A 23,462-nucleotide genomic window follows, 5' to 3' on the forward strand; every position below is an offset into this window, starting at 1 on the left:
TTAGAGACTTGAGTCTTTGTTTAACATGGATTGGCGTCGCGTAGCCATCTCTCAGATCTTTGTATTACAACCGGAACAGGAGAAGAAAAATAGGATAATCGTTCATTCCCCCTACAAACGAATGGCCCCGGTGGCCCTCGCTATCGTGCTTGAGGCGAACATCGTACGCGTTGTTTTCAGTCCTTTGGGACCAGTAGCCGCTGCGACACGGAATTGAGGACGCGCGAATCCAATCGATGTTTGTAAAAGTATCCTCTAGCGCTCCCTTATCTCTTGCTTTCGAGCACAATAACGTCCTCCGTCCAAGCCCAGGCTCCAATTAACAATCTGAATCACTTGCGTAGCCCTCACCCACCCACCGAGAACTTACCAAGCGTTTTGCGAGCCTCGTAAAGATCCCGCAGTTCCCGCTCCTTCTTCTCCCGCTTCAAGGTAACATCTTCCTTCTCCGCCGCGATTGACTTGACCGTCTCTGCGTCCAGGCCCGGCATAAGAGTGTGGGTGAGTATGGCGTCCGGCAACTTGCGTACGATGCTACTGTCCGCGGCAAGCGCGTTAACCTAGCCACAAATGCCACCATGCTCATCTACCTCCATTTCCCCCCGTTAGCCATCTTCTCTTGGTGTGGCGTGCTGCATCCTCAAGTAATACTATCAAAGTACGTATTTATCTATTTCGTCACGTTGATCGCCTTGACCGCTGGGACAACTGGGTGTCTGGTGATATTTTGACGTTTATCGTCACTCGCGGTCAATCAAGACTGTCCTAGCAAAATCCAGGATAGAACATCTTGACTGGGCGTACGAAGTACCTTGGCAAGGTTTGGTACTCCGTACCTATGGTAGTCAGGTCACCTTGATGTCTGGCACTCTTTCCATTTCTGTATTATCACGTGCCGCCATGATATGAACTCGCCAGTGAGATGAAGCGTTGCTCGTGCTCTCAACTGGCCCTCAAATCCAAAAAAAATACATTTCGTAAAAACAGGGAGGCTTGCACACCCAGCCCTCGATGATTCGCAACAGCTGGAGCATGCGAACGAAAGCTTCGCCAACGGGGTTCTCCTATTCATCGATTGACCCTAGCCGATGCTTCACAGCTTGAAAACAAAGTCATGCAAACTGTTAGGAGTGGACCTTCTTCCACTTTGGGACCTTGTGTATGGTTGATCATTGGAAGCTGAAATGCGATAGCCCCAAAAGGCGTTCAATATCAGCGATTATTAGCAGCCACTCATGCACCGCTCTGGTGGGCGCCCCTCGACAAAAGACCAATCGACTGGGCAGCGTGACAAGTCTCCTCGAATCACCGCGCTGTGATAGTGGTTTTGCAGTACTAAGTATTGTAGTAGTATTAGAGGGGGGGGGAGGGGAGGGAAGGAAATGTGTCGTGCTACCACCTCCTGTATCTCTGCGAGAATGCCCGACGCGCACCCCCTCCCTGAGCTCGATACCCCGTGTATGTGACTGGCCTGTGGGCGGGACCAGGCTGGAGCCTGCCAGTCGAAAAGATGGGAGGTCTACTCTTTTTCCCGCTCGGACAACTCCCCTCCCTTTTTTTTGGCCATCTTTCAACCATTTTCGCTATCTTAACATCAAAGCCTTTGCAATGTTTAGACGAGAACACATGACTGATACGGACAAGATCGTAGCCGTCGACATGGCTCCCAAGCACGCGGGCGGTGGGCCCTCGGATCAATCCTACGAGCGCACGCCGTCGCCGACGACCCCGCCCGCGGAGTCGGCCAAGACGACGGTGCAGCAGCACATCAACACGGCCATGCGCGGGTGCCCCCGGTTCCGCATCCTCGTCATCGGCAAGACGGGGGCGGGGAAGTCGACCATTTGCAGCCGCGTGTTCGACGTGCCGTACAGCGACCTCAAGACGGGCATGGAAGCCGTGTGGAAGGAGATTACGTTCCCCCAGATCAACGACTCCATCATATTCCACGACTCGGGCGGCTTCGAGGCCGGCTCGGGAGACACCATGCTCGAGGTGGAAAGTTCATCGCCTTCCGCCGGAACCAGCCCCAGCTCAAGGACCAGATCCACTGCATCTGGTACTATCAACTGCGACGACAACCGCCCCTTCCAGTCCTCCGAGGTCCACTTCTTCCGCCGCATTGGCGTCGGAAGGATCCCCGTCGTCGTCGTCTTCACCCAGTACGACAGACTCGTGCACAAGAAGCTCGGCGAGGTCGACGACGAGTTCATGGACGATGACCAGTACACGAGGAAGCAGCTGCGGGAGATGGCCCACAGCCGCGCCGCCAACTACTACGAGGAGAAGCTGGTCGCCCCGCTTCAGCAGCTCGTGGGATACAGTAACTGCGTCACCATGAGGAGGACGTCGCTTCCGCCGCTGGGGAGCAAGCACAAACCGAGTCTCGCCACGGCAGGCTCCGGCGACCTCGACAAGCTCCTCGCGGACACGCGCGACATCCTTACCAGCGAGGGACTCAAGATGCTTCTCACCGTCGCGCAGAGGGTAGACGCTGACTCGAAACTGCAGCAGTCCCTCGACAAGGGACTCGAGGCATTCTGGATGGTCCAGGGCTGGGGCATGGTCCCCATCTTGCCCGGCATCTCGGCCGTGAGTATCAGCTTAGCCTTCAAGAAGGTGTACCTCCTCATCTCGAGTCTCTGGAACATCCCGGCCGAGCCTCTCGGCATTTTCGAGCGCAGGTCGACCCGCCACAAGTTCTACGAAGCCTGTTTCGATACCTCGGTCGCTGGGTGGGCGGGGTTCAAGGCCGGCCTTCTCATGAATATCGGCGGCGCAATGACCGCCGGCCTCACCGCCGAGATGCTTCTAACTGTCGTCGTCGGTGTCGCGTTGATCCACGAGTCCCTGTTCTGGATGCACAAGAAAAAGGACAACATGCACCTCAGCGAGAAACATGTGCTGAGGGCTCTGGACAAGTACAGGCACAGCAAGTCGAGAAGGAACGCCATGGCGAGGATCAATCTCGATTCTAGTATCTTGACCGGGTACAGCAAGGAGAAGTGCCTTGATACTTTGCGTGCTGCGATCGAGCTTGGAGAATCGCAAAGGTACCGCCAGATGTTGTGGAAGGAGACCTTGGCCGGTGTTTGAGGGAGGACGCGGAGATTCTATGTTTAGCTGAAGTTTTACGCCTAATATTACCACAAGTTTATTTGCCTCCGGAGATGACAGCGGCTGTTATCGATGATGATGACTTCCAATATCTGGCGGCATCCTCAACCTTGGGCCTCTTAGATGTGATAGGCTTTTGATTCGGTAATTTTCTCTCCTCCACCTCAAAATCGTTACACGACGTTGAGAGTAGATCCTGAACACGGCTCTCTTCTTTTTGCCTTTCTCTGTAACTGTGATCTATCGTTGTCATTGTAGGAACTTTGTCGTCGCCGGCCAGCTTGAGCGACAGGTCTATCGTATCAAAACCCATTAGCGTATCACGGCTCTGGCATTCCTCCGTTAGACAGCGGCCGTGTATTGTCTACACAATAAGGACCACACGACAAAAGTCGCTGCTCAAACCAGTTCGAGGAGATGGGGATGAAGAGCATATTCGTCAGTCCCCATCCTCCGCATCCCAACGAGACCTACCGGACAGGAAGAAACCGGCGTCATCTGCATCTTCATCTGTCCATCATAGAGCGTAGAAGTACCGGATAAGCACAGACTATGGACTTAAACAGAGAAAGAGAGACGAGGTATCGTGTCAAGGATGTCCAGGCCCTAGAAGAGAAGTGAACGCATGAAACTAATGCTTCACGTGTGACTGATCAGACGAACAACGGGCAACGAAGCGCGGAATAAAGCCATGAAAACGACGAGAATGTCGTGTGATTTGCTTAGACGTCACCTTCTAGCATCATCTTCGCTCTATTTATCATCTATATACAATTATCTTCAACCTCTACCTCCGAATCCTCCGTCCTAAAAGCTTTTAACCAGAAAGTAAACATCACTTTTTAAATCACGGGTACTCAAAGTCCATCTTAAGCTTTTCTGACCTGGTTTCAGCCCCTGCATTCACCTCTGCCCCAAGGATGCAGTAGCTCCCGGCAGTTTTCAACATGAAAGATCTAGGTGATTCCGATAGAAGCAAGAGCAAGCTAATCAAGTAATGTCGCCGCCTGACAGGAGATTCCAATGGGCAAAGTCCTATGGACTATCAAGCAAATCTATAACTATCAAATTTTTAGATTGTTACTCTAGACTATAACAAATTAATCTTACAAAGTCCCCATCAACTTACTTCACCTCCCAATCCACCGAAATCCTCGTCTCTTCACCCCTAGTATCAAATCCACTATATTATTCTCCTACAACAGCTCCGGGTCCTTGTCCCTCTCAGTCCCATCATACACGGGCTCCTGCCACGTGTCCTTAATCGCATCCTCTGGCGCAGATGTTTCATTACTTTCTTGTTGTATCAAGATATTTTAGGTATTCCTTTCGTACTATGGCCATCTCTGTGAACCGAAAGAGTCCGAAACGATTGATAAAAGAGTTTTGGTCCGCAAGCAGGTAGTGGATGATATGGTCCACCGTGGAGTAGTTCACTGCATTCTCAACACACTTGCCGGTTCGATGGCATAGCGCATGGAATCCAGATTCTCGGGACTTAGATGAGGACAACTTTATCAGGGTTAAGGTGGTAAGTATCCTCACGCCCATACTCTCGATGTTTTGCCCACGATTCATTTCCTATTGCCGTCCACAAAGTCGGAGGTCCCGACTAGGCGAGTTCGTACTGATACTGCTTGATCGAACGTGATACGACATGCCATCCCATCTACCACGATAACTATCCTCGGGTGCACGGTCTTCTCCGCCATTGCCGAGCCCCAGGAATCCACCATATCCTTTTCCATTTCGATTTCTCCCGTATTTCTGACTGGACTGTCGATTCCCACAACGCGAGCCACCTCCGAGACCTGACATGGCTCAACCATGAAGCAGAGACCATCGCCCGATCGGAACCAAGCTGTCGCATAATGATATTCTCCCACTATTTCCGGACGACCCTCCCCGCGGCGCATGATCCCGGCCATCTCAAAGATGGCCGCAACATACGGACAGCCTTCGTGAGCAAACATGGGGAAGGAACCCTGCTGGACGAGTCGCGCGGTCAACAAGGTGCGGGCGTTTCGACACACTTATTTCAGTTTCTACGAATATTAGTATCTTCGTTCCTCCTCGCGCGGATCAAACCTTCAGGAGTCTTCATTCTCGCTACCGCCACGGGGAAAGTGAATCCGCTCTCCGGCGAAGCACCGTCAATCTAGTACGGCTCATGAGTGTCGATGACACAGGAGACGATTTCAAACTGAAGAAACTGGGTCTCTAGGAACTGGAAGAGCTGGTCATCGTACAAGTTTCCGATATTGCTGAGAAGAGTAAGGTAAAGGGAACGGGGATGGATGACGAATTCCGAATCCTTGAGCCGAAATCGAGGCGTCACGAGGTGAAGATCTGGCATTACTTGGACCTCGAGGCCTTCGGCTCATGACCTTGTAATACCCTAAGCCGCAAATTCTGCGGCGTATCTGGTGTGTAGTCTCCGAGGCGGTTGAAGCTGGTCGAGCTCGAAATTGAGCTTCTACCATGTTTCTGACAGGTTCTTCGGCAAGACCAACTCCAAGTTCCACGTGATTAACCAAGCCGTTCAACCGGTCATCCCTCCATGCCTGAATGGTAGCAAAATCTAACGGTCGCCAGCTGAGGGGGACATGCCCTTGAGTCCCTCAAGGGGCTCGTCGGTAACTTTGCGACAGTGGCCTCATTAGCTTCTCGAAATCAGTGCCGACATTCCTCGGACTCGTACAAGTCTAGGAATCTTTCAGTCCGTGGAGGGGGTTATACTCGCTATTTCTTTACGTATGTATAGCTTATCCTCCAAAAGTTCTATTATCAGAAACACCTTGATCAGGCTTGCTCACTCCATATTCAGCCAGTACTAACAATGAAAATCAGATCGAGTTTAAATACCGGGTGGTGCTATACGACGGCGTATACTTCTGAAATAAAACAGGCAAACTTTTCCGCAAGGTAGCCCTAGAGATGTAGCCCTTGACTTCGTAGCCCGGCTTGAGTCTCCTAATACTTGCTGCTTCTTCTACCTTCGTCTTTTTCATCTTTCCAGTTTCTCTTCGCAGCCCATATTTTACGCTTGTAGTCAACTCCATATCCTGATAGTCAACGTCTTAGCTCCTTTCTGACGGTCCAGCCTGGGCAACAAAATATAAGTTACCACATTCAACACCGGTCCTATTGAGCGCAAGCTCGCATGGCGCCTCGATAAACCTATGTAGCCTGCTTCTGCGAACCGACCACAGTTCGACGCCGCTTAAAAGTGTCCCTCAGATAATACGCCGAGTTCTTAGGGGTTCTGACAAGAGTTTCATAGTCAACGTGAACAACGCCGAAGCGAGGACCGAAACCAGCCGACCATTCTGGGGGAAATCCATATCAGTTTCTCGGAATATCGAATGCAGCTTGAGGACCGGAAGGGTGATATTTCCAAGTATACCAAAGTTATCCATCAAACTCCACACATAGTAGCCCTGTACTTTGACCCCGTCCTCGTAGATGGCACGTGAGATGGCATCGAGGTACAATCCAATGTACCGTTGCCGAAACGAGTCGTCCTTGGCGCGTTCCACGTCGTCTTCGCCGGGGCAGGGGCAACCGTTCTCGGTTATGATGATAGGGAGGCGATAGCGGTTCCACACCCAGTTCATCAGTTTCCTGAACCCCTCGGGTGCAATACGGAGCCACGCCATTGCAGATGCAGGCCCAATCTCCTCGCCTTTGCTGTTGACGGAGCCCTCCTCGATGTTGCGCGTCCAGTCGTCTTCCGCCGGCGGATCAGGCAGAGCCCGAGCGTATTTGGTAGAGTAGTGGTTCATTCCGTAAAAGGCATTGATAGGGGCAGTTCTGCGGAGGAGCTCACGTTCGTCTTCCGTGAACTGTGGAAGACGAGCCCCGAGGTACTCGCGCATCTCGGGGGGGTAATCCTTGCCGAGGAAGATGGTATCTCCGAACCAACCAATATAAAAGATCATCCTCGTCTCCGCCGCCTCAACATCTGCGGGATTCGAAGTGTCAAAAGGCTCGTAGAAATGGCCGTTGAGCACGATGGAGATGGAGCCTTTCTGGGTGGGACGGAACTCTGACGCATAAATTTGCACAACGGAGGCGTGGGAGAGGATAAGGGTGTGGCCTACGCGCCAGGGCTCGTTCTTGGTGTTGTTGCCGCGTTCGGCGCAGTGGCCGGGGGCGAGGGTGCCGTTGAGATGGCCGAAGATGGCGATGATGTACGGCTCGTTGAAGGTGACCCATTTCTTGACGCGGTCGCCGAAATGGCTGAAGCAGAGACGAGCGTAACGCTCGAAATCGGCCCTGAACTCATCGGTGTTGAGTAGGGCACCGTAGCGGTCGTAAAGCGCCTGCGGGACGTCCCAGTGGTACAGGGTGACGACGGGCTCGATGTTCCGGGCGAGAAGCTGGTCGATGAGATTGCTGTAGAAGGCGATCCCCTGCTCGTTGACCGGGTCGTCACGGCCACCGAGGGGGATGATGCGCGACCAGGAGATAGAGAAACGGTAGACGCCCATTTCTAGAGACGACATGAGCTCGACGTCCTGGGGCATGAGGTTGTAGTGGTCGCACGCGACGTCGGCGTTTTGGCCGTTGGTGCGAGAAGGTTCAAGGTGGGTGTACGTGTCCCAAATGGACTTTCCCTTGCCATCCTGACTGGCACCGCCCTCGATCTGGTACGCGGCCGTGGCAGCACCCCAGTCAAAGTCGAGCGGAAGGGGGAGTTCCTTAACCTCAAGGTCGCCGCCCGCAAGAGAGCTGTGGTTGGCGGCGACTAGATCGTTGGCTGAGAACATGGAAGCCTCTTGCGCCATGGTGCCGAAAGATTTCCAGTCTCGCTGATATGTAGGAGTATACTATATGTTGATGAACCTTCAGCAATCTCTGGATCTTTCTTGATTCAAAGATATAAAATAAAATAAAATACAATTAGAACAGAAGCTGCTGTTGGCCTTTGGCTTATTCTCTCGATAATTCCACGACATGAAATATGAGCAGCAAGTCTCTCCGCTGAAGCATGCTGTCGCATATCCGGGACAGATGCCTAGGGCGGGCGGGGTCTAAACGAACTTCTCCGCCGTCGCACTAGCTCGACGGATTTTTTATCAACAAGCCCTGTTTGCGCCTGTTAGTTAGTGACCTTGGCTCTCGGCACATATACCACCGACGCCCCGCACTCTAGCTCGGTTGGGGTAGCCGGTTGGCCGTGGGGTTGACTTCGCTAGGGCATGGCTTCTCTCTATCCGAGAAAGTTAAGGGCGAAACCCTCCATGAAGCGAATCGACTGAATTTACATCACGTCCACCTTTTCCTTGTGTCTTGATGTTTATTCTTGAATTTTTCTGCACTGGTCGTCTTGCACTTTGACATCTGCCTTTGCTGTTCCGTTACGATGGCGTCAATTGCGGGAGTTGAGTTTGAACATTACCTGCCGGCGAATACAACTGGAGTTCAGGAAACGGCGCCTCGGCTTTCATGGAAAATTGTTGATGCCCCCAAAAACTTCGTGCAAACCGGCTACGAAGTGGAACTCCGCGAGTACGGACTAGGATCGGATGTTTCACTCTCCACCGCGACCGTCGACTCTTCGTCGTCTCATCTTGTTCCCTGGCCGTTTCCTAATAATAAGCTACACTCCCGCCAAAGAATATCGGTGCGCATCCGCATTAAAGACGAGCATCATGTGTTCGGAAACTGGAGCGAAGCTAGCCATCTCGAAATCGGCCTTCTTTCTCGGGATGACTGGGTCTGCCAACGCATCACCGCCCCTTGGGCCGCCGAACTCCCCGGCCCCAACCCCGAAGACCTTTTCCGAAAGGGATTTCACGTTTCGGGATCCGTAGAGAAAGCCCGGTTGTATGTGACTGCCCAGGGCGTATACGAGGCGGAGATTAACGGCCGTATCGTCGGTGACCAGTTCCTCGCGCCGGGCTGGACCACCTATAGCGGCCGAATCCAATATCAAACCTACGATGTCACGGCCAACATTACCCTCGGAGTCAACTGCTTGGGGATTCGCCTCGCGGAGGGCTGGTTTTGCGGTCGCCTCGGTTGGGAAGGGGGCCACCGAAACATCTGGGGCCCGCATCCCGCCATCATGGCGCAGCTCGAAGTCACATACGTGGACGGGACGGTCCAGGTCGCAGGAACTGACGAGTCCTGGCGAACCGCACAAGGGCCCGTGCGATTGGCTGAGATCTACGACGGGGAAAAGTACAACGCGACTTTGGAGATCCCTGCATGGTCGACGCCCACGTTGGAGGAAAAGTCCATCGACGAGACCAAGTGGGCACCTGTGACCGTTATGCCGCCAATTCCCGATTCCATCACACTGGTAGCCGGCTACGGCGAGCCCGTCCGACGCGTACAAGTCTTGAAGCCCGCTGGCCCTGTTATCGTCACTCCCTCGGGCAAAAGGATCATCGACTTTGGACAAAACCTCGTTGGCAATGTGCGCTTGAAAAATGTCAGGGCACCGAAAGGCCACAAGATCACGTTGTCCCACGCAGAAGTGCTGGAGAATGGAGAGCTTGGCACTCGTCCCCTACGCGACTGTAAAGCCGTCGACGAGTACACTGCTCGCGGCGACCCGGCCGGAGAAACTTACGAACCGCGCTTTACCTTTCACGGGTTTCGGTACGTCCAAGTCGACGGGTGGCCCGGTGATCTGGATACAAATTCGATCGAAGCCGTCGTCTGCCATACCGACATGCGCCCTGCCGGGTCCTTTGCCTGCTCCGATGATCTGCTGAACAAGCTCTACGAAAACGTTGTCTGGGGCATGCGCGGTAATTTCTTTTACGTTCCGACAGATTGCCCGCAGAGAGACGAGCGCCTCGGTTGGACTGGCGACATTGCGCTCTTCGTGTCTACCGCCGTCCTCATCTATCACTGTCACGGGATGCTGCGCAACTGGCTCATTGATCTCGAAATCGAACAAACGATCCTGAATGGAGTGCCGCCCATGGTCAGCCCCAACAGTACATTGGCGGACCAGAAATGGTGCCGCAAGGTGCCCTGCGCCATTTGGCACGACGTCACCGTCATCGCACCATGGACGCTGTACCAAGAGACGGGAGACGTTGCTATTCTAGCGCAACAGTACCGCAGTATGATGACCTGGATGAATGTCATCCCTAAGAACAAGACTGGTGCTACGCACTTGTGGGATCCCAGGCCATTCCAGCTCGCAGTAAGTAGATCCATCTTGGAGAAACAAAATATTCCGGTCCTTTTCCTTCCTTTATCTAATTTTTTTTTTCCTTGTTCTCTAATTATCAGCTTCCTAACTCAATTTTCATTGTAGGATTGGCTTGATCCAGCCGCACCTCCGGACCAGCCATGGAAGTCCCACACGGACAACAAGATGATGGCCAACATGTTTCTCATCCAGAGCCTCGACCTCATGGCCAAGATCTCGGCCCTCCTCGGAAAAGAATCTGAAAGCCGTCATTTCACCCAGGAATCCGAGGCGGCGAGGGACGAGTTCCACGACGAGTACGTGACGAAAAACGGTCGGATCGTATCCGACACGCAAGCTACGTATGCCGTAGCCATCTGCTTCAACATTCTGAAGCCCGAACAGAGAGCCCGAGCGGGCGAGCGTCTCGTGGAGCTCGTGCGCAAGAACAACCTTCGCATCGCGACGGGGTTCGCGGGGACTCCGTTCTTGTGCGAGGCGCTAGCGGCCACCGGCCACGTCAATGTGGCATATGCCATGCTGCTGGAGAAGGAGTGCCCCTCGTGGCTGTACCCCGTCACGATGGGCGCTACAACGATGTGGGAGAGATGGGATAGTATGTTGCCGGACGGATCGATCAACCCGGGAGAGATGACGTCTTTCAACCACTATGCGTTTGGCGCCGTCGCCAAGTTTATGTACGAGAGATTGGCGGGACTGCAGAGAGTCGAGCCGGGGTGGACACGGTGCCGCGTGGCCCCGGCGATCGGGGCCGAGTTTACCTCGGCCTCGGCATCACATCTCACGCCAAATGGCACTATATCGTGCTCGTGGAAAACGTCAGTCGCGTCGACCGGCGTCGAGACGTTGGAACTGGACGTTTCTGTCCCGTATGGCACAACGGCCGAGGTTGTCCTCCCAAGCGAGGACGGGGAACATGCCGAGGTGGTAGGTGCTGGTAATTGGTCGTTTCGCACGCCCATTAGGAGGGATTATGAGTGGCCGATACCCGCTCTTCCTCCCAAGTCCTGATGAAAACACGAAGAAAAAGCCAGATAATTGCGGTTCAATTGGTTCAGTAGGAACAACTTATCCATGCCATCTTCTCGCTGGATGCGATACTGAAAATGAGAGAATTCAAGTTCGTTTTATATATTCTAGGCCGTAATCAATCTATATGAAACCGAACCGTAAATCCCATTGTCCCTTCTAAAAGTTGATCTCCTTGCTCTCTTCCGCAGCTTTCATCAACGCCGCCCACGCTCCTTTGCGATCCGATTTTTCGATCGCCTTATCCCCCACCCACAAACGCCATTGCTCAATTACCTGGTGCCCGATGACGTGTATCCCCTCGACGCACTGCCAGCCTTTTCTTTCCCCGGCCTTCATCATCCTAGTCCAGCGCGGTTTGAAGCACAGGTCCAGCAGCACGCCCTTCTCCGGCGCATCCAGTACAGCATCAAGTGTCGCCGCCGCCCTTTTCTCCTCTTCAGTCTGCGGCTCAAAGTCCGGTACAGTACCGACAACGTAGTACGGCGTGACGGGTAGTTTTCGGGCTTCTTCAGCGGTCTCCAGGCGGATAAGACGAGGCGGGTTCGCGAGCTTTTTCGAGTCGGCTACGAGGGCCGCGACCTCAGCAGCGTCTCGATTTATGATGTAGATGGTATCGCAGTGTAGATGCACGGCTAGGGAGTACACAGCTGCTCGACTGGCCCCGCCCGCCCCGACGACGACTGCGCAACCGGGCGACTGAGGGCTCGGCCGAGGCCTACCGACGGCCTGCTTCCCGAGGAGGGAGTCGACTATTCCGTTCCAGTCGGTGTTGGAGCCGCACGATATCCTCGCCGTTGCGGCAGAGTCCTTCCCCTTCTTGTAGTAGACGCAATTGCATGCTCCCACGGTGGAAGCGAGCTCATCCAACTCGTCCACGCGTTCCATGATTGTGTTCTTGTACGGCATCGTCACCACCAGGCCGGCGACTGTCGGCTCAGCCAAGAGGGTGAGCACATCGTCAAGGGTCGGGCACGTGGTATTGCAGAAAGTCCAAGGCAGCCCGAGAGACTCGGCGATGTAGTTGTGCATTCTGTACGCGACGGAATGCGTTACATGTGTACCGACGAGATGCAAGGATCTCTGCTCCTTGTGTTCCATTGTGAATAGATAATGCTTGTCGTCCTCTTCGAAAAATGGCGATAGCTATGCCTATTTCCGAGCAATGCGTGCTTGCGTGTAATAATACCGAGTATCAATGGGAATAGTTTGAACAAACGCAAGGCCGTCGGTCTCCTCTGAATACTTCAAGCGAAGGGCCTGATCTACGTCAAAACAATTTAAGCCACCCAACCCACGAACGAGCTCTGGGGGGTCACGACAAAAATTTCCCCATCGGAAAGATCCTTCCTCGCACGAAACGCTCATGAAAGGGTTGAAGTGGCTTCCCGGGCCACACTCAAGACGACGCCAATTCCAGAAGGGTTCCCGAGTTCTGCACACCCCCATTATCCACTTTGGGTTAGACCCATGTCGGTAGAAGAGAGCAAGCGAGCGACGGATATCCGATACGAATTTGAAGCTGGCTGGCGGAAAAGAATCCGACGAGGATCAGAATTGGGTAACCGCACTACATCTCGACCCCTCTAAGATTCGGGGAGACTTTGGGAAAAGACCAGCATTGGTAGTGTGGCGAGAGAGTGAGAGGCGCATTCACCAAGACCACTCACGCCGGTCACTCAGTAATGAGAAAATGAACGGTTAATTGCCACATCTCGTTTCTAATATCAGAAAAAAGACCAAACCTAGAGCTGGCGTCGGATCTGCGCTCCCGCGTTCACCATGTCGTCGAAAAGGCCATCTTTTGACGCACTCCCGCTCCGCAAAGATGGTCCTCCGGGAAATGCCTGGGGCCTCTACGGCGACTCCGACGAGTGCGGTACCCTCAACCTTTTGACCCCCGAACTGGTCGTGCGTGCGGCCGGTGAGATCAAGGGCGGGGTGCGGGTGTCGACGGATTTGCCACTGGACTTTATGAAAACTCCCAGCTTCGGCCGCGCTCCGTTCCGGCAGACAATAAAGAACAAGGCGCCACGTACCGTGAACGACGATACCTTGTGCTTCAACACGCAGGCGAGCACGCAGTGGGATGGTTTCCGGCACTACGGGTACCAGGATGCGAAGCTATATTATAATGGGCGAACACCCGACGACATTACTGGCACTAAAATAAACGGAATCAGCGGTATGCTGCGGCCTCGCCCACTCCTCCACTTTACATCCGTATCTGTACCTTGTATCTAAACATGAAAATGTTAAAAAACTCTAAATAACAGTCTGGGTGGAAAATGGCGGTATCACTGGACGTGGTGTGCTTCTTGACTATGCCTCCTGGGCAGATGACAAGGGTATCTCAGTTTCCCCTCTCGAAACGGTGTCTCTCACAGCTTCCACCCTAGAAGAAGTGGCCGCTAGCCAAGCCACGGAGCTAAAGCCGGGAGACATCCTCCTAGTCCGCACGGGCTGGCTCCGCGCCCTCAGACAACTCTCGGACGAGCAACGTGCCTCCATAGCCAGCCTTCCCAACCCGCCCGCTATCGGATTAGAGTCGTCCGAAGAGATGCTTCGTTGGTTATGGAGCAGGAGCTTCTCCGCGGCCGCCGGCGACCAGCCGAGCTTCGAGGCATGGCCCTGCCAGGACCGAAAGTTCCATTTGCACGAATGGCTCCTTGCCGGGTGGGGGATGCCGCTTGGGGAGCTGTTCGACCTGGAAGCCCTCAGCGTTGAGTGCCGAAGACAGCAGCGGTGGTCATTCTTCTTTAGCAGCGTGCCACTCAAGGTGCGTTTGGGATAGAGGCTCGAGAAGCCGACTTGGATTGCGGATGTGAAAGCTGACCAGCCATATTCAGGTTCCGGGTGGCGTAGCCAGTCCACCAAATGGTGTCGCAATTCTTTGATAGCACGATCAGGCCGTGCCATCTATACATGAGGCTTTCTGTTTTAGCTGTGGATCCTTGAGTAGATCTCTCTGTATATCCACAAAAATAGTGCTCGACCCTGACTTGCTAGTCCTTGACGGCTGTAAGCTCAATGACCGAGGAGATTCTGAAGAAGAATGGCTAATACATTCCGATTCTAGGAAAGACTTAGAACCAGAATGGACCTATGGGAATAATCCTATATCTATATATATAAAATTGAAAAATAGAAAACGTTTATAGTTCTGTCGTTGGATTCACAAGTATAAAACTTTCGTCGAACAGTAAAATGTGCCAGGTAAAATAAATTATTCAGTGTCGCAGTTCATAGAAGCATGGGTTGCCTTATGCGGGAATCAATCACAGGGTAGGATTCCCGGCTAGGTTGTATCTTCTTTTCTGACACTATCGCGTTTACGAGAGTCTCGATGTCACCACGAATACAATTTCATTATAGCTTTTATGGACTTGGAAGCAACAATGCAGCTAAATTAACCCCTACTTCTCATCCTTTACCAAGCCCACCTTGATTTCCTTATGGCAGCCTACAGCTCGAAATATAAATAGACGGGGTGATTTATGACTTTGTCACCGCCTCCTCCTTTTCAATTCTGACGAGGCGCTGGGTAGCGGTTTCGGTCTTGTGGAAACGCCAGGGCTTAATCTTGCGATGGAAGAGCTCGTCAAGCTCGGCAGCAGATCGCCTAGATGATTTTGGTTAGTAGAGATGGATAAAAATGATGGAAACATGTAAACTAACCCGGCGGTTTCGGGGATGAGGAACCACATGCCCGAGGCGAAGATTAGACCGACGCCTCCGTAGAACCACCCGGTCTTGAGGCCCCAGTTCCATTCGTTCCTGTTCACCATGAAAGGTGTAAGCTGTCCCATTGCGATACCGGCAACGCACGTGGTCGCGGCGCCAAAACCGGCGGTATACGGACGAAGGCGCTGAGACGAGATTTCGCCGATGAAACCCCAGCCGGCCGCGCCGTTTGCGGTGAGGCCCATATCTATGAGTAGTGATTTCGCGTTAGCCCTGTGATCGGCAACTTTTATTTTAAATTTTTCGTCGTCTTGATTGAAGCAAACTTACTCCAGAAGCAGGTAAAGAGCACCAAAAGATAATTAGTGGCTTTCACCTTGGGTGCGACGCCGAGTATGCCGATGAGAATGCAGGCGAGCCACATGAGTGTCGTGGAATAACAGGCAATACGACGGCGACCAATGATATCTGCAAGACCGACAATGACGATGTTGGTGGCAATGTTGATGGAAGACGTGATGCACTTGATCGAAAACGGATCGGAAAGACCGGCCTGTTGGAAGAAGTATGTACCAAAGGTGGAGAAGAGGGCGAGACCTAGGAACTGTTGGGAGAGGTTCGTCCAGAGAGCAATGACGGTCCGCAAGCCGTCCACCCCACGGAAGATGGCGTACCAATGCTCCCTCTTTTGCTCAATGGCGATGGCTTTCTCGTGTTCGATATTCAAGACTAGAACTTCTATCTGTCGGTCAACGTTGTAGTCCTTGACGTCTGAATTGAGCTTCAGCAAGGCCTTTCGAGCGCCGGCCGTGTCGCCGCGCGTGACGCACCAAGCGGGAGATTCGGGTAGGAACAGATAAATGAACAGCATGAGGCCGATCTGGGCCCATTGGGTGTAGATGGGTTCGAGGTAATGAGTCGGCATTTTTCTGTTCATGGTCTGCATGGCGATGTAGGCGAAGAAAGTCCCGACGGTCCACCAGAAGCTGTAAAGCATGAGCAGGCCGCCGCGAATCCGCACGGGCGCCACTTCGGAGATATAAGTGGGAAGCGTAGTCTGCATGCAGCCGACGCCGATACCAGCGAGCAACTTGGCTACCAGCCAAACCTCCCACCGGCGGGCAAGACTCTCGGCGAGGACGCTAGCGGCGAGGATGGACCAGTAGCTGAACATGGCAACCTTGCGACCGAATCGGCTGGAGATGAAGGACAAGCCAACCATGCCGATGATCTGGCCGACGGACTGGATAGAGCTCCAGCCTGCCAGAATGGGTGAGGCTAGGGCGGGGGAGCCGTCATCGTTGGATTCGGTAGCGAACTGCCTGACAAAACCTTTGTTGGCGACAATGCCCGAGTTCATCCTACAACCATGGTTAGTTTTTCACTGGCGGTCCGGTCCCGTGGGAGAAAAAATTATGGAGTAATTGAAGACTTGCCCGATTTGGTATCCGTCCGTGGCCGCGCTGAAGGCCGCAGCGAAGCAAACCGCAGTACAGACTTTGAAAGTCTTGATCGTTTCCCAGGGCGTCAACCTCTCGTAGCCGGTGACAGCCTGACCTTGGCTGGCCGCATCGACGATCACGTCTTTGGCCTCCCTGTCATCGCCGCGGGCATCCTCGATGAAAGTGGCGGATGGGGGCTGTTTCGCCCCGGTTTCCTTAGACTCAGAAGTCATCGCGAGTGTTTGGGTTCGGAATTTTGCGGATGATGAATGCCGGGAGGCGCGCGTTGGGGCACAACTCGAAGCAACAAGGCATGAACTAGGAGGAGACTTCGCCGATATTTTGTATCCCAGTGATGACCCCCTCTCTCCCCCCCCCTTCCTGGCGAACCAACACCGCAACTTTTGACCCGGATGGAGAACAAGTGGCGTGAGTGATGGCGACTAGATGTCGGTGCATGATTGCCCGTTTTCCGACCAGACGAGCCACAATGGGAGGGTAGGACAAGGGGAGGTTGGGGAAAGGAAATCACGCCTGGATTTTCCATTTCCGGGGCCCCGCATTTCCGACGTCTTCCCCACGGGGAAGCTAACCATAAGCGGTCGGTTATCCGGTCATTACCCCAAACATGCAGTCCCGAAGACGGGGGCGGAGAAGGTGACAGGGGCAAGGGAGAATACGCGTATTCGAGAGGTGATCATTAGATGGGGAAAATGAATGCTACATCCTCATGAACTAGGACTCGAAAAGCGACCCTCCCTTTCCCCAGCCTACCACATGAAAAGGTTTCCGAGGGTGCTTTGGCACGTCTCGTGCCAGAACTTGCTCATTTCGGTGGGCGTTCAAGGTTCGCCTGGGACGGAACTGTGGTGATGCTTCATACTTTGTCTCCATGAGACTAAAGATCCCTGATGTTCGGCGATGCACAGAACTGGACGAGATACCGAAGCACGCGTCGCATACACGTAAAGTCGATGTGATCGGAAATTAGAGGTTTGGAATCGAGGGAGAATTCGGGACATCTATTCTTGGTCCGATACGTCAAGGGCTATCCAGATAGATTTTTTTTTTTTTTTTTTTTTTTTTTTTTTTTTTCGCGGTGGCATCGTACCAAGCTTCTGCTATGATTCCCTTTCATTCCTTTAGCAGTTTTCTCCCCCTCATTCCTCATTCTCACCCTCGGGATTATCTTCCAGCGACGGGTCCGCGGAATGACCGGCGAGAATGCGTTATGGAACAAGTGCTAGTGGAAGCGGCATCATGACCTGGTGAAGATCGGCGCGAGAGGGGCTTTATGCCCCGTCTCCAAGACTGGGTAATTTCCAGACTCGGCACTAGCTGCATTTTACACGATCAACCAAACTGAAGTTTCTGCCGTGTCCTCTAGAGCGTTCGTCCTCGGAGAGGAAAGAGAAGGAGGAGAAAAAGTAAGAATCCAGCATTTAAAGAAAGGCATCTTCCCTCTGTGACGATATGGTTTACTCCTCCCAGCTCAAGCTGTTCCCTCCCTGCTCCATCCAAGCCTCAAGTTCCCTGTCTCAAGACACCGTGTCACAGTCAACCCCTCTGATAGTAAACCGCCCCGGAGTGAGATCCGGAACTTCCCCCTAAAATGCGTCTCTCTGCCCCTGTTCTTTCGGTGAGCGCCGCTGTTCTCGGGGCATCCCGTGTAGCCTCGGCCGCCGCACCGCCGCCGCCGCCGCAGCCCGAGCTCATCGAAATCTTTGAACTCACCCTGCCCCCCGTCGGCCCTAGCAATGATGTAGGGGCATGCACGGAGGAGGTCAATCCCAATAATACCGGATGCATCCGCAAGGACTTTGGAACTCTTGGCGAGAACGAATTCCAGGCGGGCGATTTTGATCCCGAGGGGAAGCACGTCGTTGTCAACGTCAACTTCGTCGGCGCTCCGGCTGCGCCTGATCCGCGCAGCATCTACTCGGGCGAGCAGCTGATCCTCGTCAAGGCCGACCACACAACTTTCCCCAACGGCGACTCGTGGAAATGTATAACCTGTGGCGTGCCCGAGGAGAACGCCCGCGGCCTCGACCCTCAGCGCGATTACCCGCACGTGTTCCGCAGCGGCGACAAGATCCTCTGGGGTCATAATGTCATCGACTGCGGTGGTGTTCCCGTGCATGAGTGCGAGCCCGAGACCACAAAGATCTACCCGATCCACTGGCCTGTGTCCGCAGACGGTTCTGGGCCTGGTGGGGTACCACGAGAGATGCGGCTGCATCCCGACGACATCCACATGGGATGGAGTTCTTTTACCGCCGACGGCGGGCAGAACGCCTTCTTCGGTCGTCTCAAGTTCAATGAGAATCCTACCGTCGGCGAACCCCTTGTGCCGCGGTACGACCTCGTAAACGTGAACCTCTTGAGGCAGCCGAACGGCAAACTACCGATTGAAACGACGGACGACGGCGTGGTCAAAAGTAACCGTGATGCTATTACCGTCGGCGAGCTCCGCGGGTTCTCCGGATCCGGCGCGGAGGTTATCTATATTGGCAGCCCATGGGAGGCCAACAACATCGACCTCATGGCGGTGCATCTCGTCACCGGCAAGGTACGCCGCTTGACGAGCCATCCGGAGTATGTGGACCCAGCCGCCGTCTCCCACGATGACGAATGGATCGTCGCTATGGACACGCGCGGATCGAACCGCCAGATGTGGATGTCCGGCATGCGCTGGCTCCCTCCCATGATCGACGTACTCGCGGTAGCCGCGGCGTCGTCGACGCGCAACAACGGGCCCCGCCGATTTTTCCAACCCATCCTCATCGACGGGTACGGCGACAGGGGCGACTACTTTGGCCAGCAGGTAAATGCTGGCGGGGATGGAAGCCCAGGTAGCGTCAACGACCCCAACTGGAACGGAAGAGCCGATCCGGCCTTCTCCCACGACTCCACGCGCATCGTGTATTACCAAGCTCTAGTCGTCTCTCCCAGCTGCGGCGGCGTAAACCCGCTCCCGTGCCCCGAGTCGACAGCCCAGGGCGGTCGCGAGTATCGCGTCATGGTAGCCGACCTCACCAGCCGCAAACCCAAAGCCGCCAAGCCCGTGTTCCAGGTCCCCGACGAGATCCCCTGGGCAACCCCCTTCCCGCCCGGCACTGCCGTCCCCTCCCAGGCTGGCCCGAAACCTGGACAGTACAAGCTGTTTGGCAGAGTCTCGGGCTCCGCCGCGGTCAACTTCACCGAGGACGCCAACCATGCCGGCGCCATCCGCACCGTTTCGGTGGCGTATTCCGACTTTTGCGATGAGGAGGGCTACGTGGTCAATGGATGGGAGGAGTTTACGCGTGACCTCGATGGCTCGAATCCGTGGAATCAGATTGTACACTGGTTCTCGGACATTACGCAGACGGGCGTGGTGAGCGCGACTAAGAAGACGAGCCCGGATGGTTTCCACCTCACGATAGATGTCATGGTGAACATTTTCAACGCTACCGGATCGCTTACTACAACCATTGATGGTGTTGTCTATAAGCAGCCTGCCAACGGCACTTAGAGCCTGCGAAGATGCTACTAGTCTAGACGAGGAGGACCTTTATCATTCGGGATGGACTGGCGGGAATGTCTCGAGGTCGGGATGTTGGGTTTCCAGGGAAATATCAAGTAGTGCCTATCTTTTTGATTAATTCAGTCTATTTCGTCCAATAATCCTCTAAGCATTCTCCCATGCAGCTCTTCAAGAAGTCCTGTAAACTCAAATAGTCTCGGAATAATACATCTACGATAACAGGCGAGGTATTTCTTAGATTCTGTGGAGAAGGTTGCATTCACTAATCCTTCCCTCCACACAACCCCATTTTGTTCGAGTCTAACCCGAACAGTAACTGGAGAGATCCAACCCCTACCCCTGGTGTGTTCTTACCAGGCCCCCCCTTTTTTTCCAATTATTTTTTCCGTTCATATGTTGAATCATTTTCCGGCGTAAAATTCCATTTCCACCTTTCTCGCTCATTGCAGATACTGAAAATTCGACAACTATTACGCCGGATAATCACTTTTATCCGCCCTCCCTGACTCTTTCTCACCTCCAGCGAACTCGCGACATTGACACCCCTATCCAAGCATACAAACATAGCAGCTATATCCGAGAGGAGTGAGGGGAAAACCGGGAAAGAAACCCGAGAAGAGAAAGAAAGTCCCACCCATGTTTGAGCCTGCTGGACCACCGTGGGACGGGTTCTATTCCCCGATGACACCGACGGTGCCGGTACACGGCGGTAGGCTAGAAGGCCGCCGTCCACCGTCTCACCCATTACCGGCTAAGCGGCCGTTACCTCCGTGCCAGGAAACATCTACGCCGGCGTCGGCCGTGCGGCGGAGGAAACCTGCCAAGGTGAGCCGAGCATGCGATCTCTGCAAAGCGCGCAAATCCAAGTGTGATGGCATGATCCCCTGCGACAAGTGTGTCGCCAAGGGGCACGTATGTCTTTACGATGCCAAGTATTCTCGGGGTAGACCCCCAACCCCCCCGCCATCCACCACAGCCATGATATATGCGACGCCGGCCTACCCCGTGCATCGCGAGGAGCAAAGGAATACCCCTCCGACTCGGAGGAGCAAGTCCTCAGACATAATACCTCCACCACACACGAGCGAGGGCTCGTTTCACCTGCAGCCTCCTCCCTCCGCCGTCGCCGCTGATACGTCCGCTGTATCGTTACCCGTGCTTGCTTCCAACACTACGTCTACGACCATGACGTCCATTGAACACGGACAGGCACCCGACCAAGACGAACAGTCAGACGAAACAGCAGCCCCGAAGCCTCGCGGTGAAAGGAACACATCATCTCGACAGTCTCCGGATCTAGGCACGGAAGAGATACAAGGTCAAGTCTTCGATCCCACCTCGACAGTCACTTTTCTCCATCGCGCCTGGAAACGTCTCTCCAAACAAAAGGGCCGTGAGAAGGATAATGCAGACCAAGGCCCACTTTCCCCGCTCGATCAGACCCCCGGGCACCAGCCGTGGATGTTTGCCGGTGATAAGCCACTCAGCACAAGCGCCAACACGACTGAATTTCAGTCCGAGCGTAATCCCGACTTAGGCAATATCGTCCTGCCTGATCACTCGTATACGCGGGAGCTAGTGCAGCTCTATTTTGACGTTTGCATCGCTACCTACCGCTTCCTACACAGAGGAACAACCGAGGCATGGCTAGACACCCTCGAGGCTAACCTCCACGAGGGTAAACCCATATGGAACAACATCGGAAAGTCTCGCGCTGCTATCGTCCTCGTCGTCCTCGCCATCTCTGCGACCCATCTGGAAAAGCTGCGTCGGCCAATAGCCGCCACCGCCACCAATACCCCCTCTCACTACCTGTCACGTAATAACAATAATACGACAACCAACCCGGAGGCTCACCCCGATGAGCTCTTCGGCATGGCAATGCGTCTCGTCGACACCGAAACCGGCATCCCACGTCTCGAGCTCGCGCAAGCCCACCTCATCCTGGTGCTCTACCTCCTCACCACGTCGAGAATGAACCGCGCGTGGTACGTCTTCGGAAACCTAACCCAGATCGTCGGCGTCCTCGGGCTGCATAGGCGCGGTGGCCGGAACCGCCGCGTGGCAGCCGCGAAGGCTGACTATATCCAATCGCAGTGCGCTATTCGGCTTTTCTGGGCGGCGTACATTATCGACGGCCACCTCAGCGTCATATTCGGTAGGCCGCGACACTACCACGATGACGATATCGACCAGGAGTTTCCCGCGAGCATCAACGACGAGTACATGACTACCAAGGGTCCTATTGATGCAAGGGATGAATTTGGCGAGGGGGCGGCAGACAGTCTTATCGAAGCTCTCGTATATCATGCAAAGTGAGTTCTCTCTCTCTCTCTCTCTCTGTGTCCGACCTTTTACTATCCCGATAGAAAGGGAGTGAAACAAGTGGCAAAAGAAAGATACTAACCCTGATAAACAACCAAGAGTCGCCCAAATCATTGGCCAAATCTCAAAGCAAGTCTACTCCATCAAACCCATCTCCGAACAGGAACGTATCGACGCCTCCCTCCGCCTCAGCGAGAAGCTGCACGCCTGGCAAGCCAGTCTCCCCGCGCATCTCGGCACCGTGCGTCTTTCAAGCCTGATCCCGAGCCTTCGCCGCCAGGCCACCGTGCTACGGCTCGCGTATTCGCACGCCATCATGCACGCAAACCGGCTGTTTCTGCTCGGTGACCCCACGGCCAGCAATCGAGGCCCCGTCGCCGAGTGCATAAATGCCGCGAGGGTGGTGTTCGAGATAGTCGACGGGATGGCCAAGGACGGTCCGATTTTCCACGCCTTCTGGTGGACGCATTACATCACCTTTTGCGCCCTGCTGGTCACCTACGTCTGGGAGATTCAGCATAAGAGGAAGCGGTTGTCCCTAGGTGACATAGCGGACCACAGGCGGCTGATCGAATTGGCCGGTCGGTGTCACCGGCACCTCGCCAACGCTACGGCCACCAACTCGCCCAGCCGGAGGTACGCCGTCATTCTAGCCGAGTTTCGTCGTGAAGCCATGGGTACCCTTTCTAGGGCAACCTCTCCACGACCCGCGGCCACGACCGTGCACGAAAACGGGATGGGAAGTGGTTATGGCCACGGAGGCGGCTCAACGCCTCGATCGTCCTCCATTATCATTGACCCTCGGCTACAAGAAGACCCAGGGATCGCAGGGCACGGGCAAGGGCCGACCTATCCCGCGTCCACATTCGACGGGCCTGAAACTGGCGCGGAAATAGCGGGTCCGGATTATATGCTACAAGCCGCCCTGGCGGACACAACGTCATCTTTTCAACCAGGACCGACCGTCTTGGACGAATGGCAGGCTACGGACTGGCTTGAGTTCGACTCGTCGGTAAGTTTTCTCTCTCGGCACGGTATGATTACTCTCTACTTTAGATGAATAACAAAATGAACCCGTCTTTACAGGCATTCGGACCTATCTTCGAATCTTGCAACGATACGCCGCCTGGGGTATAATATCATTAACATAGATGCATACGGA

At 54.2% G+C, this 23,462-nt stretch overlaps 5 protein-coding genes and 3 pseudogenes across 5 annotated transcripts; 5 read left to right on the plus strand and 3 right to left on the minus strand.

The window, feature by feature from the left end:
• Positions 1-1,608: 1,608 nt before the first annotated feature.
• Positions 1,609-3,096, plus strand: SAPIO_CDS6713 (annotated as a pseudogene; the record flags this gene model as incomplete).
• Positions 3,097-6,297: 3,201 nt separating this feature from the next.
• SAPIO_CDS6714 (Beta-glucosidase 1B) lies at positions 6,298-7,907 on the minus strand (the record flags this gene model as incomplete). The annotated part of the gene is made up of 2 exons (XM_016788744.1): positions 6,298-6,446; positions 6,524-7,907. The coding sequence occupies 2 exons, from the start codon at positions 7,905-7,907 to the stop codon at positions 6,298-6,300; spliced, it is 1,533 nt and encodes a 510-aa protein (XP_016641543.1).
• Positions 7,908-8,485: 578 nt separating this feature from the next.
• SAPIO_CDS6715 (Bacterial alpha-l-rhamnosidase domain protein) lies at positions 8,486-11,305 on the plus strand (the record flags this gene model as incomplete). Its single annotated transcript, XM_016788745.1, has 2 exons — positions 8,486-10,285; positions 10,400-11,305. The coding sequence occupies 2 exons, from the start codon at positions 8,486-8,488 to the stop codon at positions 11,303-11,305; spliced, it is 2,706 nt and encodes a 901-aa protein (XP_016641544.1).
• A 177-nt stretch (positions 11,306-11,482) lies between these two features.
• On the minus strand, positions 11,483-12,424 carry SAPIO_CDS6716 (annotated as a pseudogene; the record flags this gene model as incomplete).
• A 681-nt stretch (positions 12,425-13,105) lies between these two features.
• SAPIO_CDS6717 (uncharacterized protein) lies at positions 13,106-14,220 on the plus strand (the record flags this gene model as incomplete). The annotated part of the gene is made up of 3 exons (XM_016788746.1): positions 13,106-13,508; positions 13,600-14,102; positions 14,173-14,220. The coding sequence occupies 3 exons, from the start codon at positions 13,106-13,108 to the stop codon at positions 14,218-14,220; spliced, it is 954 nt and encodes a 317-aa protein (XP_016641545.1).
• Positions 14,221-14,818: 598 nt separating this feature from the next.
• SAPIO_CDS6718 (putative MFS alpha-glucoside transporter) lies at positions 14,819-16,682 on the minus strand (the record flags this gene model as incomplete). The annotated part of the gene is made up of 4 exons (XM_016788747.1): positions 14,819-14,945; positions 15,002-15,254; positions 15,338-16,339; positions 16,502-16,682. 4 exons carry the CDS (start codon positions 16,680-16,682, stop codon positions 14,819-14,821), a joined length of 1,563 nt encoding a protein of 520 aa, XP_016641546.1.
• Positions 16,683-18,061: 1,379 nt separating this feature from the next.
• On the plus strand, positions 18,062-19,963 carry SAPIO_CDS6719 (annotated as a pseudogene; the record flags this gene model as incomplete).
• Positions 19,964-20,611: 648 nt separating this feature from the next.
• SAPIO_CDS6720 (Fungal specific transcription factor domain-containing protein) lies at positions 20,612-23,437 on the plus strand (the record flags this gene model as incomplete). Its single annotated transcript, XM_016788748.1, has 3 exons — positions 20,612-22,290; positions 22,400-23,312; positions 23,387-23,437. 3 exons carry the CDS (start codon positions 20,612-20,614, stop codon positions 23,435-23,437), a joined length of 2,643 nt encoding a protein of 880 aa, XP_016641547.1.
• Between the last annotated feature and the right edge of the window lie 25 nt (positions 23,438-23,462).

The sequence above is a fragment of the Scedosporium apiospermum genome, assembly GCF_000732125.1.
Source record: "Scedosporium apiospermum strain IHEM 14462 chromosome Unknown SEQ_SAPIO_0107, whole genome shotgun sequence".
Taxonomy (NCBI): domain Eukaryota; kingdom Fungi; phylum Ascomycota; class Sordariomycetes; order Microascales; family Microascaceae; genus Scedosporium; species Scedosporium apiospermum.